General features: G+C 40.1%; 1 protein-coding gene across 6 annotated transcripts in view; it reads right to left on the reverse strand.

Moving 5' to 3' along the window:
• Positions 1-19,092, reverse strand: part of LOC125452497 (protein SOGA3-like) — a 115,296-nt gene extending 96,204 nt beyond the window's left edge. For 4 of the 6 annotated variants that reach the window (XM_059645397.1, XM_059645395.1, XM_059645392.1 and 1 more), the window contains exons 1-4: positions 18,879-19,092; positions 13,200-13,976; positions 12,651-12,875; positions 12,306-12,464 (exon numbers count right to left, since the gene is read on the reverse strand). In XM_059645397.1, coding sequence (XP_059501380.1) covers positions 12,306-12,464; positions 12,651-12,875; positions 13,200-13,868 — 1,053 coding nt within the window. In that variant the 5' untranslated portion in view covers positions 13,869-13,976; positions 18,879-19,092. Of the gene's footprint in view, positions 1-12,305; positions 12,465-12,650; positions 12,876-13,199; positions 13,977-18,432; positions 18,454-18,878 lie in introns of those variants that run through there. The other 2 variants (XM_059645394.1, XM_059645393.1) reach the window with 2 other exon arrangements.
• Between the last annotated feature and the right edge of the window lie 1,081 nt (positions 19,093-20,173).

Below are 20,173 nucleotides of genomic sequence, written 5' to 3' on the forward strand. Positions count from 1 at the left end.
AATCACTTGGAACTTGACATACCCCTCATTATAGTAGAGCCAGTCTCAGTACCAGAAATCTGGCTGTCAGTGCTACATTTCCCTGAGAGTCCATCACCCCTTACATTTGTATGAATAAAGTATGTTTTGCTTCAAACCTGATCGTTTGACTGATTAAATTGCATCCATTATGCAACGCCTAGCACTTGCCTTTAAAATAAACAAATGTTAGGATGTAGGCTGTCTCCTTGACATATTTTGTGGAGGTTTGGTTTGGTCCATAACAGGGGGATTGAGTTTAAGAGTCGTGAGATCTTGTTGCAGCTCTATAAAACTTTGGTTAGACCGCACTTGGAATACTGCGTCCAGTTCTGGTCGCCCTATTATAGGAAAGATGTGGATGCTTTGGAGAGGGTTCAGAGGAGGTTTACCAGGATGCTGCCTGGACTGGAGGGCTTATCTTATGAAGAGAGGTTGACTGAGCTCGATCTCTTTTCATTGGAGAAAAGGAGGAGAAGAGGGGACCTAATTGAGGTATACAAGATAATGAGAGGCATAGATAGAGTTGATAGCCAGAGACTATTTCCCAGGGCAGAAATGGCTAGCACGAGGGGTCATAGTTTTAAGTTGGTTGGTGGAAAGTATAGAAGGGATGTCAGAGGCGGGTTCTTTACACAGAGAGTTGTGAGAGCATGGAATGCGTTGCCAGCAGCAGTTGTGGAAGCAAGGTCATTGGGGTCATTTAAGAGACTGCTGGACATGCATATGGTCACAGAAATTTGAGGGTGCATACATGAGGATCAATGGTCGGCACAACATTGTGGGCTGAAGGGCCTGTTCTGTGCTGTACTGTTCTATGTTCTGTGTTCTATAACAGAACTATACTTCTTCTGGTATATGCATGAACACAAGTGGATAATTAACAAGTTGGCACAGTAGGCGAAGAGATAGGACGGTGGATGGAAATTGGCTTTAAGTTGGCAGAGTCATGCAAAGCCATGGAGATGCAGGAAGGGCATTAGGTTCATGTCTTGGCCTTAGTTGGATCACAAGGATTGTATGTGATGTGGGAAAGTGATGCAGTGTGCAAATACTGGAGGAATGTTTTATGTTTCCTTCCCCCTTGAATTAACTAGGTATCTCAATGGATCTAGTCCTGGAACACTTTCAATGGAGATAAGGTGCCCTTTGCTGGAAGCAAAGTAGTCTTTGGGGTTCTAGAAGGCATGTTTATGCACAAAATGTGCATAAATCCATTGTAATTGCCAACTTTTCAAGGAATTGTCTGAAAAAAACTGCAAATTTAAAAGAAGTTACTTTGTTACTGGGGATTTGTGCTATATGACTGATTTCCCAATCTAACATTTGCACAATGTCTATCAAGTGCTATCAAGTAATAATTTTGAAAGCTTACTGGAGGGAAATGTTTGTTGGCATTAGGAATTTAACACTTAGCATTAAGCACTGAAGTAAAATGTTAGCTTGCCTAAGGGATTAGTTTTTGTTATCAACTTTTTGCCCAAAATTTACATCACCACTAAACACTGTCCGCACACCTTTTGAGATTTTCCCATAGTTTTCTAGGTGTTGTGAGTTGGAAAGGGAAAAGCAAAGGCGAGTACGTAGGGGGTAAAACTTGGTACAATCATTCCTCCATATATGCAATTATTCTGTTTCTGTGAACTCCCACAAATGATGAAATTCATGAGTGCAGAGCCTGTTAAAAGTAGGTTAAAAATCGCAGATAATCGAGTTCATCTGTGGATGATAAATTTTATTTCCATTTATTTTTTGACACGGATAGGCGAATTTGTGAGTCATGAATTCATGGATGCAGAGGATTTACTATATAGCGATTGTAAAGGAATGTGGTGATGAGTGATGGCGGAGGGTGGTACAGAGGCATAAAGGACCACGGGAGGCAGGTAAAAATGCACAAGCTAGGACATGCAGTATGTGGAGTAACAGGAAAGGGTAGAGAAGCATATTGTGCATGGATGAAGGATGTGAAGCTGAGGGTGAGTGAGCATTTCTATGTTTTAATCTTTATGTTTAAAATTTAAGCACAGTGCAGGAGCTCTGAGGCATTATTTTTGCCCAGTTGGCCTTAGGAACTGGCAAACTCTTATGTTTGTTGACTTTGGCTCGTTTGTTCAGAATTGAAAGATAGCTGATGTATGGTGGCCATGTTTAAACGTGTGGTTCACAGTGCCAGGTTTTCTCCCAACTTTAACATCCAAACCTGGGAACAAAAAATGTAGCCTTGAAAGAGTGTGGCAACAACTCTTCATTTTTTGTTTATTTCCAGACTCTCTAGGGTATTCTGTCAAAGAATAACAAAAGAGAAAGCAATGCCAGAGACACCTTGGAGTGTGCTTGCTAGAACGCATTTACATCCACCAGGGAGGAATCTAGTATTCAATTAACAGTGTGCAAATACATATATATCAAATACCATAAGTATTAGCGAAGAAAGTGCAGGTAGGAAGCAGAAATATAACAAAAATATCAAATATGGAAGAAAGAATTACTGCAGTTTTTAGCACAGGATAAATTTCACAGCATAATATATATTGCCCAGTCACTATGCTAAGATACTGTAGTCAGGTCTTCAATGGCACTTTTCGTCATCCTATATTTAGAGTTATGTATGCACAAACTTCCTGAAAAAGGATCAAGCTAGGCACAGAAAGTTAACTGAAGCTTCGTTTTAGTTGTCAAAAAGTGAGAAGATGGGGATCTGGTGAGAAGTAAATAAAATGCAGAGAAAAATGCTCAAAATTAAAAATATAAAATGGAACATAAGCAAGGAATGTATACAAGATGGAAAAGCAAAACACATGAATTGGAAAGTCAGTGATTCCAGACCATGCAGGAAGATGCTCAACTATTGTTGCTAGCAGTAGTTCCCTCTCTCAGGAGCAGGACACAATGAGACATACGGCCATTTTAATCAACAGAATTTGGTAAGTAACAGACTAAATATTTGCCCATAGGTTGTACCCAGATGCATTCAAATAAAAGAAAAATTTGCAATTAATTAGCACTTTCCACAATGTTGGGATGATCAAGTCACTGTAAAAGTCAATGATGGACTTTCAAAGTGTAGTCATTCTTATGATGTAAAAAAAAAGTAGCCAATTTCTCCGCAACAAGACCCTAACATGATAATGATTAGGTCAGAAACAATAAAATAAAAAGTTCTTTAATCACCATGGAGAAGCATAGAGACTGAAAATAGTTAGACCAAAGTTTCCTAGAATTCTGTTGAAGGAACAGGAGTTTAAGCAAAGGTAGCAGAAATTAAGGAACAGTTCACATTTTGTTCATGTTAGCCAGCCAAGTAATGTCATTGGTAAATTGCTAATTCCTTCAAACATCATTATTTATGATGCTCCATTCCGTGAACTTGTACCTTTAAAGTAGGTGAATGCACATGCCCAGATATATCAAGCTTTTATGAACTGCAAGGTTAGACAGGAAAAACAGCAAGTTACCACCATACAGGTTATATTCTCAGGAGAAATTAAATAGCTCTTGAGGGCTGATCAACGATCGAGGTTGTCTAACTAAACAGATGAAAGCAAAATCAAAACATTCTAAATTCTACAGTTCTAGTGAACACCTCTCACAGATTCCTTAGGCTACAAAGTACTTTCGGGATTATAAACTAATTTTAAGAGGCAGTGGATTTGCTCAATCTCATCAGCAGTTATGCATATTCTGTTGGGCTACATGTTTTAGACATGTCAATGCTGGTGAATCTCAATGTAATAGATGCTAATGATTTTGTAGCAAAATTGACTATGGAAAATATCCAATGTGACAAGATCCAACTGGAACTGCAAGCACAGCTATTATTGGATGAGAAATGTCTCCACCACAGAATACAACTTAATTCTGAAATTGAGTTTGGAATTCACTCTGCAATGTGTAAATTTGGAGCTTGACCTATGTAGGCCATTTCTCTTCTACTTTTGGCACAGTGCTCCCTAGTGGCAGGATTAATACAGCATGAGCCTCTTCGTGAGTATGTCCACAAATTCTAAAATCTATTATGCCTGTTACCGATCTCTGGTGGAATGCTTTATCAAAATCAACATTTTTAATCATCTTAGTAGATTGTCTTGCTGCACTATTCATAGCTATCAGCATAATCGTATTCTATAAATAAAACATATTTAAGAACTGGATGATACAGTATTGAGTCGGCTACACTGGGCAAGTCGCAGCATCTGAATGGCTAAAATAAGACTTCCAAAATGAGATTTCTACTCTGAGCTCTGGTATAACAAGTGGTTACCCATAGGTCAGGGAAAATGCCTTAAGGATGTCCTCAAAGATTCTCTCAACGCAATGTCCTCAGACTCATGGAAATCACATGCTCATGACTGCCTAAACTGGTGAAGAAAACAATGGGACAATATATTTACGAAAAGAAAATCATGATTGTTCGACCTGTCCCAGTCAGTATTGACTGTACATGTGCATAAGCCACTAAAGGAGCAGATTTAATTAAGGCTGAGACAAAGTCAGAGACTCAAGGCTTTTTAATCCAGTATTTTAATATCAGAAACCCAAATTAGAGATTGGACATCTAGTGACACATCTACGGAGTACAACTGTTCAAACATTTGGAATTCTATTTTACGGACCAAGCAATGGATGATCCTGAGAAAAGAGTTCAAATCATCTTGTTTGCCATTGTGAACAAGGAGCAGTCTTTCTGTAGTGATTAGAATCATGGCTATTAACTATGAGATTCTTGACTTGCCCAGGTTAACAATCCAGTCAGCAAGCCCTGGTTGACAGATATAAACAGAAGATTCCAGCTGTTGTTTTTACTCATGCCTGCACAAGGGTGCTGGCAGAAATAAGCACTGCTGCAATATGGGAGTAGTGTAGGGGCTTGTATAAAGGGAAAAGAAATATATATAATAACATATAACCAAGAGATTAAAATCTCCTTAAAAACAAACAGGAGATTCTGTTGAGCACTGACTCTGACCTGGCCGATGACGGCCAGTGAAATGAGCACAAGTAAATAAATGGTCACTTGGTGATACGATACTGGCTTCTGTGCAGTTATTTCACAATCATAAAACCATGCCCACACTGACGGACTGTAGTATGACTTTGCAAATCTCTTGTCACTAATTCTTTAATAATGGTTTCTAACAATTTTTCTTAAGTTCTAAAAGTTTTCTCATTAGTTTTTAATCCCCATTAGAGGTGATCATTCTAAGTTCTAAAAAAAAACAAAATATAACCAGGAGATGAGAATCTCCTCAGTTGAGAACTGATTCCAAGCTAGCTGGCCACGGCCAGTGAACTGTGCTCTAGTAAATAAAGGTTGGCTTGGTGATGGGTTATCAGCCTCTGCGTGTTTACTTCAGTGGCGACAGGAAAAAACCGGATGTGCTTGAAGAACATTTGCTTGCAACTTGTCACTTTGAGGTGGGTTAAGCATTTCTGGCATCAGGGCTCTATTTGGGAAGCTTGACTCATTTGACCCTGTTGTTGAAGACTGGGCAAAGAATGCAACATCTTTTCTGGGCAAATGACATTGGGGCAGATGAAAAGCAACAAATAATCCCTCTGATTGCGTGTGGGCCCGTAGGATTTTCACTTATAAGAGGCAACAGACACTAAAACCTCCCAAGAGTTGACAGAGTTGGTTATGGAATATTATGGCCCTAAACTTCCTCTAATCCTGAGATGCCATTGGTTCTATTCAGCTGTTAAAGAACTGGGAGAATTCATATTGGGGTTTTTAATGAGGTTACAATGACTAGCAGAGGCATGTGATTTTTCAGTTAAGCCTGAATGAGATGCTGAGAGACCATTTGGTAAGTGGGATTAATGATGTAACCATGCAGAAGTGCCTAACAGCTGAATTCCAACAGAAAAAGAAGAAAAAACATAGAAGCAGAAGACTCAGTTGAGCAGCGACTCCGAGCTGGTTGGCCGCAGCCAGTGTACTGTGCGCTAGTTAATAAAGAATGACTTGGTGATGGGACCTGGCCTCTGTGCAGTTATTTCAGAGACCAAAACTGTGCACATTATTCAAGACATGTTCTCACCAATGCCCTGTACAACTGAAGCTACTCTGCAGATCAGAATTCTACACATGGATTAGGATCTTTGTTAATGGGTTCTGTGGAGTTAAATGTGTAATTCACAAAAAAGTCAGTTGTCCAGATGTTGCAACAACACTAACACTTTGTCTTCAAAGCTGAATGCTGCTTTCAATGGTTGTCATTTTCTATAAAAAAAATATAAACAGGAGATTCAGAAGGCCTCCTCAGTCTAGGGATTGGCTTTGGGCTGGCTGGTTACAGCCCATGTATAGCGCTTATATAAATAAAGGATGCCTTGATGATGGGATACCAGCTTCTGTGCAGTTATTCCGCTTTCCATGGATGACAAAAGATCTGAAAGATTCCGCAACTTTTTAACTGAACGTCAGTCTAAAAACATTTGAGAAATCTTAAACTGGACAGTTTTGTTAAAATCCTCTATAAAAGTCAACGTAACATTTCCCTTATTTTCAGCACCTGGTGTACAAAGACATCCAGGTCTCAATCCCCCTCCCCTTTTCCAAAATCCATTGCCATTCAGATAATAATCTTTTTTCCTATTTTTGCTACCAAAGTGGGCAACCTCACATTTATCCATTTTGAAGGGATCATCAATATGTGTAATTAATTAACCTGACAGTAAATTGAATTTACCTGACAGTAAAAGTTGAATAACACTGTACCAACCATAATTCTCTAGTAATCATAATTTCTGACACTAATTTATTTTTAAAAGCTGGTCACTGCAAGCAACTATCACTGAAACTAATGGCTTGACTTCTTTTAGAAAAGAAAGGTAGCATTTCAGTCTTAAGTTTTCAAATCATTCCACGCAACAACAGCAACCTTGATCAGAAATAACCAGCATTGTAACATGGCCGTAAACACATTCTATTCTTAGTTACTAATTTCTCATGAGGAACTTCTTATTAAAGTGCATTTTAATTTATCATCATTGCCCATTTCCAGTGCATGTCAGAAGACACAAATTGTATGACAGTATGGAATTGCAGTAAATATAGATTTTACTCCAATGCTCATTTATTCTTTAAATATACAGACCAACTAAAGCAATTTCCCTACACATACTCAGAATACAAAAATGTCCAAATGCAAGTACTAAGCAACAGATGCACAAGAGAATGAAATGAAATGAGCTAATCACATTGTAACTAGCAATCAGTGGTGATGGCTAATTGAATTTGAGGGAACCATGGTTTGATTAGTGACCAAGTGACATATACAATTATACTATCTCAGAAAATTGAGTAGATCCAATAATCATGAGATTCTTCCAAACATAGTTATAAGTGATATCCAATTTGGATATCTCTCATAGTACTGTGCCTCAGGAAAGTCGACTCCTTAAGGGTAAAGAGATTACTGAACTAGGCAAGAAGAGTATTTACTAAGCAGATCTTTTTCAATGAAAACTGCTCTTGAAGAATTTTAACAAAAGTAGTGCTGTGAGCAATGAAAATCACCCCATGTCTCAGTTATACTGTTGGAACACATTCAAGGAAAAGGCTACAATCCCTCAGATGCAGAACAATCAGTTCTCAAACTAATTTGGACCCTCCTTAAGAACTTTTAACAGGAGTGAGAAGAATGAATAAGGGATGGGAGTCATCAACTTTTAAATACATTGGAATTGTTTCAAGATTTTAATTAAAAGGTTCAATTTTGGTGACAGCATTTTTAGTTTTGTTATTTTACTCCTGTTTACTTAATGAGCAATGTATACAAAATTAATTTCAATATGGTCAATAAAGTGAAATTGAACTAAATTTTCAGTTTGCCTGAAGCTTAGTATTCTAAAATATTATTAAGCCAGCATAAGGAACAGCAGTGGGTGAGTTTACAATCAAACAATCTATGTTTACGCTGTGAAGATGAAAATAAATCTTCAGTGCTAGATATGACAGCCATAACCTTTGCGTTATACATGCAGATTTCAGCATCAAGTAACTTCACTGATGATTATGCAACTTAATATGTGAAGCTACCAACAATATCCACTGTCACATTTTCAATGCCAATAAATGGTGTTATTGGAACTTCCTAAATCATGTCTTTTGCCTTCCTGACACTGATGGTCAAGTTAAACATTTTCCAGGCATTTTAGAGTCTGTCCATTTACAGTGCAGACATTCCTCAGTTTGGAATGCTTGTGTCGCACTGCCAGCATACAGCAACTCTGATAAGGACTTGGCTCACTTTTGCTGTACCTTTGACAGGTGGAACACTACCCTGAGTCATACACCAAGAAGGACACTGTCACTGAGGAAGCTCTTAACACCAGAGGAGGCTTACTTGTTATGGTAGAGCTAGGTATTGTAACCAAGGTGCAAAGCTTTGATCCCATCCTTGGGAAAAGCTGCAGAATTTAATCTGGTATCATCAAAATGTATCATGCGCCTGTAACTGACTGCTGCAACATCTGCACAAACTTCATTTCCCCTTGCACAATTGAGAATAATGCCACAAAATATGCATTATGCAACAACTGTAACCCTGAACAAAAACATGGGTGGCTACATCAACTACAATGCTTACTGAGGCATTTCTATGCTTGGTATCGGGGAAAAGTATATGCCAGTGTTTCTCTCATCAGACTGCATTACTGCCTGGTTTCAGGTTTGCTGACTAATTAGGGCAAGCAGCTATGATGAAAACTCACTTCAGCCTATTCCAGATGAAATATTTAAAGTAATAGCTTTAAAGTTAAACAATGTCCAGGTGTTTCAGCAGAGGAAGAAATTGTGGAATTGCACTCACAGCATTGTAGGGCAAAACTGCATTTCACTGATGCCTCTCCAGAGATGTTGGCGTGTGTCATAAGCGGTCACAGGGTCATGCCCTCTCTGTTGAGTTGGGTGCAACACCAACCAGCTTCTCAGACCATCATGTACATCTTATTGCACACACATATCACTCTCAGTGACCCTCAACAATCATCCACTCATTATCCTCATTTATATATCTACTCTCTCTCTCCTTGCAAGAGGAAGCACAGGGGCTGCCCATTCCACCCCAACAGAGGCATTGGAAATAAGCAGACTTTCATCACAGCCGGTCATTGGCAACAGGAAAATCAGAGTCTCTCAATTGCCTCTGAACAGAATTAGATACTGTGTAGTCTTAACAAACAACACTTACTTAAGCTGAACTGATGTCATCAGCCATAAAACATGATCAGATTCATAATGTTGTCATCACACCTTTCTACCTGGACACTGCAACATCATATATTTTATCTCCCACAAGCCTATCCCAAAAGTTTCTGAAGGAGGAAAATGATGATTGCTTAGCGGAAGTCACTCACTCTGAGGATGCACCATCACAGCACTCATGCAAAGAAGCCCACAGCTCAGATACACACACCTCAATGGAACCTGTCAGACAAACAGTGAGCTCTCAGGTGGTGTCTCACATCAAAATTGAAGAAAAGTAGGTGGTGAAGACAGAAATAGCAGTACAGCATCTTAGATGATCCAGGACCTTCTAAACTCTGCTCAACTGATGTGGATACCGAGCCTTGAAGGATACCATTGAAGGGGATAATTCTGGGGTAGCAGCAGGAAATATCTGAGGTGCCATCAGTCTTTCTAACATGCTACATACACTTGAGGGAGAGATTTAAGGATTCATTCTCAAAAATATCCAAGATAATGCCATAATATAGCTGGCCTTTACAAAGATGCCCACAATGATGGAAAGAGTGGCTACCTACATGTAGCATCAAAAGCGAATATCAAACAAGTTCATGTCAGCCCTCACCCGGACTTCCATGTACAGAATACCAGTTTAAACAGACAAAATAAATTTTAAAAGTCTAACAATGACCCTGAAATCATTGTTAATTATTGTTAAAACCCACCTGTATTGTTAATGTCCCTTAGGGAATGAAAACAGCCTTCGTTACCTGGTCCAGCCTACCTGTGACTCCAGACCCAAACAAATGTGGTGAACTTCTAACTACACACAGAAAAGGCTCTGCAAGCCACTCAGTTATACCAAATCGCCAAAATGTCTTTAAAGAAGGAACAAAACTGGACACGAGATACACTTCACTGCACCAACATAGGCAACAGAAATAACAGCTGTGAATTGTGAGCTGAAAATAAAGGTGACCTTTGGACTGTGAGTAACAGTTTTTTTTTAGTAAAAAAGGAGAACCAACAAACTGAAATTTGTTTATGAGGCTGGGCCTGAAAGTTGATTGCAGGTTGATTCTTGTTCAGAGAACACTCCAGATGTTTCAGTTCCAGAGATGCATTATTTTCAAACAGATGGCACATTTAAAATTTAAAAAAGGCCTCACTGAGAAGCAACAAGTCTACCAAAGAGAAACCAAAGTTAAAACTGGTTTTTGAACCATGTTCAAATGAGAAGGATTGAGCCTACAAAAGCAACCATATAGAAGTTTGAGTGTTTACATAGAACATAGAACAGTACAGCACAGAACAGGCCCTTCAGCCCACAGTGTTGTGCCGACCATTGATCCTCATGTGTGCACCCTCAAATTTCTGAGACCATATGCATGTCCAGCAGTCTCTTAAATGACCCCAATGACCTTGCTTCCACAACTGCTGCTGGCAACGCATTCCATGCTCTCTCAACTCTCTGTGTGAAGAACCCGCCTCTGACATCCCCTCTATACTTTCCTCCAACCAGCTTAAAACTATGACCCCTCGTGTTAGCCATTTCTGCCCTGGGAAATAGTCTCTGGCTATCAACTCTATCTATGCCTCTCATTATCTTGTATACCTCTCCTCTCCTCCTCCTTTTCTCCAATGAAAAAAGTCCGAGCTCAGTCAACCTCTCTTCATAAGATAAGCCCTCCAGTCCAGGCAGCATCCTGGTAAACCTCCTCTGAACCCTCTCCAAAGCATCCACATCTTTCCTATAATAGGGTGACCAGAACTGGACGCAGTATTCCAAGTGCGGTCTAACCAAAGTTTTATAGAGCTGCAACAAGATCTCACGACTCTTAAACTCAATCCCCCTGTTAATGAAAGCCAAAACACCATATGCTTTCTTAACAACCCTGTCCACTTGGGTGGCCATTTTAAGGGATCTATGTATCTAATTTTTCTTTTTGGTTTATCCCTTCACTGTGTCTGTCTTAGACAGTGGGAGGCTAGAATCAAAGAAAAGTAGTTTTACATCCTAGACATGAATTAGATTGCCTGTGGTTTAGCTTTGTCCTGCTGAAGCTACTATATTATTAATAAACTGTTACATCTTTTGTTTAAGCTCTCAACCTGTGTATTACATTTATTCACTAAGTATGATACTGGTTATTCAAAAGGTTTGGGTGGAAACTATTGGTGTCAATTTTGATGGTCATTGAATGTTACTGTGTTGTGAATAGAGGGATGAGAGGCTGACTTGATTTGTGTTGTTACACACATTCAATTCAATTTCAGTTGTGTGGAAAAATAACCAGAGGTAACACTTGAAAAGCTTTTATACACAGTGGTAAGGATTTAGAATGTATCCCTTGCATGATACTGTGGAGGATACTGATTAATATTTGAAATAAAATTGAATAATCTTGTAGCAAAATACAAATGGAGGCATAGGTGGGGAAAGTTGTAGGACTGACTGGATTTCTCTCAGAAACAAACAGCACTAACTTAATGGCTGATTGGTTTCTTTCTGTAGTGCACTGTTCTGTTCTCTAGGAGCCAAAGCATAAGGTGAAAACACTTGACACAAGCTGCCAAGCATTAAAGGCATTATGGGTAGGCAGGGTGGGATGGGTTTGGAATTGAAACAAGGGGCCCAGACACCAAAGAAGCTCCAAGGCTTCAAGATTTCTCTCCCAGCTGCTTGCACAGACCAGGTGCAGGGTATCCCGCCACTGACTTCTAATTCACTGTGCACATAGTCAAATTTCTACCTCCTTCATTTTTACAAAACTGAAAAACAAAATAGCCCCAAACATGACACAGGGATTCTTAAGCTTTTAAGTTCCACACACAAAAACATTTTGAAATGAACATAAAGTCTGAATAAGATTGGTAAATGTTGGAATTATGAGTTGGCATTATTTCTGAGTGAACATTGAACTCAACTTATTGAGTCAACTTTTCATGGGCTCCTAAAACCTTGTTTAACGTAATGAAGCAATGTCACACGAACATCTTCTTTCACTAGCATTATTAAAGATAATTCCAGAGCTTGTAATCTCTTCTATACTATTCTTGACCATGAAATGGTCACCAATATTGTACTCGCCTCTTTTATCTTGTCCAGTTCATTCTGTAAAGCTTGTTTGCTGATCTCAGCTTCTATCAACTGCTGACGTAAGGTTTCATTTTCCTCCTCTGTTTTGGTGCGTTTTTCTTCCACGTTTTCCAATTCATGGTGCAGTCTGACAGACACATCTTTGGCAACCTGGAAGCGGTGACAACAGGAAATAGCATCATCCTCCTCCTCATTGAAAATAAAACAAAAAAAAGAGGCAGAGCGGGGTTAAAATGCAGGCAAATTACTTAAAAGTCTCAAAGCTGTGGAAATTGTGTGATATCACTGACAACTGGAGGAACCCCATAGCGCCCAACAGACTGAAAGTAAGTTGACCTTGAGGTCCTGCTCGAGACTTCTCAGTAGCTCATTGTCCATCTCGCCGGTTTGGGCGAATCGCATCCTTTTCCTCTCCGTCTTCCGCAGGCGGTACTGCAGGATTCGGCAGTTCTTGTTGGCGCGCTCGAGCTCCCGCCGGAGATCCTGCAGCTGACAGGCGTCCTCCTCGTAGAAACTATCCCTCATTTCGTCCATTTCGTTTCGCATCTCCTCGATCTCCGTCTGCCGAAACAAAGATTTAAAGAAAAAAACGCATCAACGCAACAACAGAACTAAAACATAAACACAAAGCAAACCTCTTCCAAATCTGCGGCAGGCGTTTCCCAATGCAATGGCCATCATGCAAACTGTCAACATCAGCCCCAGGGCCAACACTGCAGTTCCCCTACCCACGGGGAATGAAGTCTCTGCCCAACAAATCCTCTTATGTTTTTGAGAGTGTGGTGATATTGTTGGATTCTGTCCATTCGTATCCTCAAGCAGAAAGCCCCATCTCCCCTCCCCTCCCCCAATCTCTATTTGCAATGTGCCAGATGCCGTCCCTACCTTGAGGCCCAGGTTTTCCGAGCGCAGTTTCTCGACCTCATCTTGCAGGCTCTTTTCCTGCTCTGTCATCGCCTCCATGTTAGAACCACCCGCCGGCCTCTCGGGCTCCGGCGCCGACGACGCGTTCTTCGTGTGCATTATCGCAGCATTGGGCGGCGGCGCCAAGCCCGCACTGTCCGTCTGAAGGCCGAGCCCGGAACCGCCCCCGACACCTTCCTGCTCCGCTCCGTCTGCCGCCTCCCCTTTCCCACCTCCTCCTCCTAGAGGCTGCTGCTCCCCTGGCTTTCCTCTCGCTGCTCTCTCCGGGATGGTCCCCGCACGGCCGCTCTGAGCGGCGGTCAAATCCGAGTTCTTGCTCTGGATGAAATGGCAGCTGTCCCCCTCCACCTTTCTGAGATTCTCGGGAGAGGCGGCGATCTCCTTTTCAGCACCAGCTGGACGGACAGCAGCCCCAACTCGGCTCGCTTTCTCCTTGTTGTTTGCAGTCCCCTGGTTGGAAACCCGACTCGGGTGGTAAACCTGTTTCAGTGCGGTCGATTTGGCACCAAACGACGTCTTGATGGAGGGTCTGGAGTTAATATCGCGGAACCTGGCGGGCGAAGCGGCTCGCTGCTGTTTCTTGTTGTTAGAATGCTGTCGGTTTTCAGCAGCGCCACTGGCTGGGTTCATGGTGCTACTGTCATCTAAACACGATTCTCAGCCGGCTCCAGACATACCGCTTAGGTAGTTATCCACTTCCGTGCTGCAGAAAATTTCAATTTACAACAAAACAGACCCCTGTAAATTACAAAATAACAAGAAAGCTTACTTTACCATTACGTGTGACTGTATTTAATGTAAACTGTTTCATAGGAAAATGTAGGCAGGGAGACTTAAGTCAACGCAAATTGGATTCAAGATGCTAATCTTGGCGGTAGCTGCAACAGGCCCGTTAATAAATACATTCCTAACTTAAGTGCGATCGTTAATTTGCACCATAATGTTGCACATCAGGAATAATTTGAGTTTTATAAATAAGGCATTATTATCATCCATCTTCAGTACTTCACAGCTGCACGAAAGCTAGATGTGGAACCCCAATGAATTTTGTATTATTTTGTGATATTAAGAATGTCTGTTATTTTCAGTGAAAAAATAATAAATGCCTAAATATTAGGAAATTAATTATGTGAATAACACAAAAGATAATATAGCTTTATTGAATCAAATTTTAAAAACTAAACCAACGACTTTCTAAATCACCCATGAAAGCTTATCAAAGTCTGTAACGATGTAAATCTTGCCTGGGGTGCAAGTTAAACTGGGGTCTTGTACTATGTCCAGTTTCTTGTGAGAATTGACAACTAGATGAAGTGGTACATTACCTTTGTTGTTATATTTCCAAGCCTCAAAATTATAGAACTAAATTATGTCTATCTTATATTTTCAAATTGGAATGCCTAACCTATGGTGGTAGTTCCTTAAGGTCTTCTCATTCTATCTACTATCAAATCTGGACAATTATTTTCAAAGTATTCATGTCATTACTTAACAATAATATTTCCTTCAATTTGCGCCACCCACCAAAAAGTGCATTTTTTTGCATTCCCACAAGTTTATTGAAATTTGGAAAAAAACAACTGCCAATGATCACAGGGTATACTGCTGTTTTCAGAGGATACCAGTAATACTTGATATTAGAAGGAATTGCAACTAATGTTTTGATATTTGTAGATATCAAAATGCGTCAATTGTTGCAGGAGATTTTTGCGAGTTTGTTTATACTTTCTATGAAGGCAATTTCCAGCAACACAAAAAATGGCTGCATTAACTTATCTTCATTCTTCATCTTCTGTATTTAATCAGCAACTTTACCCAAAACTGGTTGGCCATTTTTTGCCCTTAGTAGTGAACTTATCTAATTCTGATATTTGTGCAAAAATATCATTCCCTCTTTGGCCACATATTCAATGTTCCTGCTGATAAAGTCTGTTTTAAATTTTTAATCTCACATTTGCTTTTAGTATCCTTCCACTGGATGCATGCATGCATTTGTAAACAAAATGGGCACTTAATTTTTTGCCATATTTCTTCTTCTACAACTAGGTTCCCCTCTTCATTGGAGATGTACACCTTTTATTATTTCTTCATCGCAATAATGTATATTTCACAATGACAATATTGTATGATTATATTACCTCAAGATAGATACCTGTATAATAAAGAATCATTTTGTTTTCAGTGGTACAAGTACCTGTTTTCACAAGTATTATATGACTCATTTTTATTCCTGACAAATTCATTAAAAAATGTCTTAAAGAGGTCCCTATGTTCAGGTGCCAGTATATTATACAGTACTAAAGACTGTATACAGTAAATAAGAGATAATGGGAATTGCAGATGCTGGTGAATCTGAGATAACAAAGTGTGGAGCTGGATGAACACAGCAGACCAAGCAGCATCTTTGGAGCACAAAAGCTGACGTTTCGGGCCTAGACCCTTCATCAAAAAAGCATCTGATGAATGGTCTAGGCCCAAAACGTCAGCTTTTGTGCTCCTAAGATGTTCCTTGGCCTGCTGGGTTCATCCAGCTCCACACTTTGTTACACAGTAAGTAAGTATGCTTTTCCTGTGATTTCACAAATAATGTATTGCCAGTGTCTACATAATTATATGAGGTCTGAGAAGGTACGAGATATTCTCCCAATACAGGACTGAATTTAAAAGAAGTGCAGATCAGTAAAATACAACTCTATTGACTGGGTAAAGAGCTCAATCTGTGATCTTTTGAAGCACGCTACCTGAGATCTTACTGAAGATGCAAGCATCCCCAATTGGGAACAGATTAAAGTAAGAAAGAAATACTGACAAATTCAATTTGTGAATGAGTTAATGAAACAGTAAAACTTAAACATATATCATGTAATATTTATATGATATAGCCATATAAAGAATAAAATGGCATTTATGTATCAAAGTACAAGTCCTCAGGATGTCCCAACTATTGAAGTAGGTAAAAGCATAGTCAACTTTGTAGCAATGACATGCAAGGAGTTACACAATAGTAAGCATGTGAGCAAGACAGATATTTGAACAACTGAAGAATTTAGGATAAATTAACCAAATGATAGTTAACTGGAAAAACATGCTCAAAGGGACAACGGATCAGACACAGAATAAATACAACACTGTTAGAGGCCCAAATCTGAGCAAATTCCTATCAGCCCAGCTTCCCACATGGAATGCAGCGGTGGTGAATTTCCCTACTGAATAACTTAAGAAATTTTTTTCTTCAGAGTTGTGCTGAAAACTAGAAAACTATTCCAGCATGGTATCAGGGATGAACAGTATCATTTTGCGAACCTTCTATCAAGCTAAATGAAGTTTAAAAATATTTTATAACTTAAAATTACACAAAATTCCCTCCCTATTTGAATATATGTAACTTAAAAATATCAGTTTGATAATTAAGAGTGAAGCAACTTTTTAATTGTTTCAACACATTCTACTTTGGTTTGTCGAATTGGTGCAATATTTTTGCAGTTTGTGATAAGGCTTATAGAATCATCTTTGGGTGAGTCACAAAAATTACTAATTACATTCAAAACTTCTATGCACTACAGAAATCATGAGATTTCTCTACACATTGGCCTTCACTAATGTTAACCAATTAAGTAGTAAACATTATCCAATTCCAATAAATACTTTATTTTATGAATAAGTTACAAATTCCAAATGTCTGTAACATCAGACATTTTCGGCAGGGGTCCTTCCACTATCTTGTAAGTGGACATGCATCATGTTGTTCATGACAAAACTCAGAGATTGGAGATTAAAAACTACTGACAGGTTCCAACAGTGGGCCAGTATTGAAATTGTGCGCACCCTACGTAAAAAAAAAACAAACCTACCATTCTCATGTTGCAAAAGGACAAGTGGATGCTTAAGCTCTGCACCTCCAGCTGGTAAATCCATGATATAATGGAGCATGTTCCATGTTCAGAAAGGTCAGTTCCAACACATGCACACATTTTTAGGCAAGCGGTGCTGCTCATTCTTTGTACCCAATGTCTGTTTGGAAGGAGGCCAATTCAATGCTTATCATATTTTGTCTAATGACCAGGCAATGACTATTAACCTGAGGATCTAAGAGGCACGGGGCATTCTTTTTTGCAGTTCAGCTATCTTCCAGAACAACACATCTGGGAACTAAGACCGAAACCATGTCAACCAACTGTGGCAGAACTGCCAATCTGATATTTACACCAGGTTAGAACACAGTATGCCAAGGCACTACTGGGGACTGACTAACCAGTCTAGCTCACCAATTGGAATTGGAAAGGTAATCACAGAAGATTGGGATTCCGACCATTCAGTTCCAGAACCTTACAAGCAAATCTCCTAATGGTGCAAAACATATGATGGAAAGCAAAAGGTGTATTACTAATACCCTTTGCTAGCAACTTGCATAATTTTAGTTGTTTAAATTCAGCAGCATGCCACATTCTACTCACATATGAATGCTTCAGTTAACCTGGCCATCCTAAAGTCCTTGATGGGATATGATGCGTTCTTAGGAAGAGTAGCATGGGCAGGCATGAAGGCTGTCCATACATTTCAGAAGACCAGAAATAATAAATCTCATTAGTGTCCTTATTCCCAATCACATCCGTTGTCTCTCTGTACACCCTTTGCTTTTTCAGTACCACAAGCCAAATTGCTCCCTGCCTCTTCTCAGACTATCTCTACGCACACTGTCATTGCTGTAATATGTACTCTTACCCAATTACCCCACTTCTTGCAAAAATCCATTCCTGTTCACTAAACCAGAGTGTTAAATCACTACAAAAGCAATCTTCTTTCCCTATCCCAGTTTAGATGAATTATAACACATGCAGCTCTAAAGAGCGATTACTAACCAGTCTGGGCCAGGATTCACCTACGTTAGTAATTGTCTAGTGCAGTTTTCTTTAAGGAATACCCCAAAGACATCTAATCTTTTCGCGTTGTTATTTAAAGGATAGTGGGTGGATATTTGGAGTGTTACAATTTGAATGACATGAAATACTTCGTTCTCAAGATATAAAAGAGGTTACCCTTTGTTCTCAAAAATTTTTTTTAATGAAATGTGAGATTGCTTCTCAGAACACAATGTAACATGAAATGTACTCGTAACCATCTTGTTCCTTGGGCGCGGCTCAGTGGGCGGAGATACAGGATCTAATATTTAGATACCAATAATAATAAAGTATACCTTAGAATACGTGAATATTTTAAGTCTTCCTGCTGGTACACTATTAACTTCAGAGAGAAAAAAATTCACTGGAAAATTTCCTAACTCCTCCATTTCCTACAGGAACGGAAATGATTTCTTCTTTGGCGTCCTCCAATAACCGGGAAAATGAAGCGACATCCCTGTAGCCGCTATTGTGCAAAAGTGCCGTGGCAGGCATTTTTCAACACCCAATAAAGCTATGAAACAATGACCGCGGATAAATTAACAAGTAATATCGGAGGAGTCAGTCGTAGAAAAAAAAAACAAACGATTCTTCATTAACATCATTAAATCTAAAGTAGAAGTTTTATTGGCAAAAATCTGAAGGTACTGTTTTTTGTTCTCTCTGCGAAGATGCGCCAGTGAGTTTAGCAAATGAGCCTCCTGGCTTGGCAAGGCGAAGGTCTTAGGAAGAAGAGACTCACCGTGTTCGGCTAGTGTTGCTCGAAGGGCTACCATGGCTGAGTTCGGCTTGCTGCTTTACTCGCATCTGCCCCCCTCCCCCTGCGGACTTATTGCCCTGATAGACAGACAAGATACTCAGAAAGGGAGGGACTTTTCATTGACTCTCTCCTGAGGCGGTCCTAGGTATACGCCACTTTCGATCAGCTGAACGACCGGTGTTCCCGACATTTGCTGCGATCTTACAGGAAGTGACACCTATTGTACAACAGAGAAGAATGTCTTTGTTTCTGGAACCTCGCTACTTTCCCTTCTTTCAGATTGCCAGCGTCTTTATTTCCACGACTTAAAGAGACACTGCCCGAGTGTAAAAGCGTATTTCTTTAATGCTTATTTTTAATGTAACTGTGCCTCCAGCTGCACTTTATTTGATGTGGCAATGCCTCTAAGAAACTAGGCATGGATACCGAAGAATCCAACAGACCTGTAACACAGCTAATAATTATATGCAAACATTACATTCTTCAGGCACATATTAGTCTCCGGGCTGACATGAAGCAATTATGTTGCAAAGGAAAACGATGCTTTTAGTTGCGTGCCATCCTTCAGGTGATCCCAGGCTAAGGTGAAATTTGCTATTTTCATAGCCCAGGTCAAACGTTGAGATACAATATTAACAGTACGGAAAGGCCTCTGTAAAGGTCAAAAATCACGCGACAACCAGTTTGTAGTCGGACAGGTTTATCAGAAAACACTGGCTTTGGAATCGCTGAGAATGGGAACTGCAGATGCTGGAGAATCCAAGATAATAAAATGTGAGGCTGGATGAACACAGCAGGCCCAGCAGCATCTCAGGAGCACAAATGCTGACGTTTCGGGCCTGGACCCTTCATCAGAGAGGGAGATGGGGTGAGGGTTCTGGAATAAATAGGGAGAGAGGGGGAGGCGGACCGAAGATGGAGAAAAAGAGGATAGGTGGAGAGGAGAGTATAGGTAGGGAGGGGATAGGTCAGTCCAGGGAAGACGGACAGGTCAAGGAGGTGGGATGAGGTGGCTGGTAGGAGATGGAGGTGCGGCTCGGGGTGGGAGGAAGGGATGGGTGAGAGGAAGAACAGGTTAGGGAGGCAGAGACAGGTTGGACTGGTTTTGGGATGAAGTGGGTGGAGGGGAGATTTTGAAGCTGGTGAAGTCCTTTGGAATCTCTGCTCATTTTTCAGGCATAGTGTAGAAGAGGAACTATACCAAGACAGAATTTATAAGCAGAAAGGTAACAATCCTAAAGATAGCTCGTTGACTGCCTCCTGTTGAATTTTCAGTA

Source organism: Stegostoma tigrinum, chromosome 4 (genome assembly GCF_030684315.1).
Source record: "Stegostoma tigrinum isolate sSteTig4 chromosome 4, sSteTig4.hap1, whole genome shotgun sequence".
Lineage (NCBI taxonomy): Eukaryota > Metazoa > Chordata > Chondrichthyes > Orectolobiformes > Stegostomatidae > Stegostoma > Stegostoma tigrinum.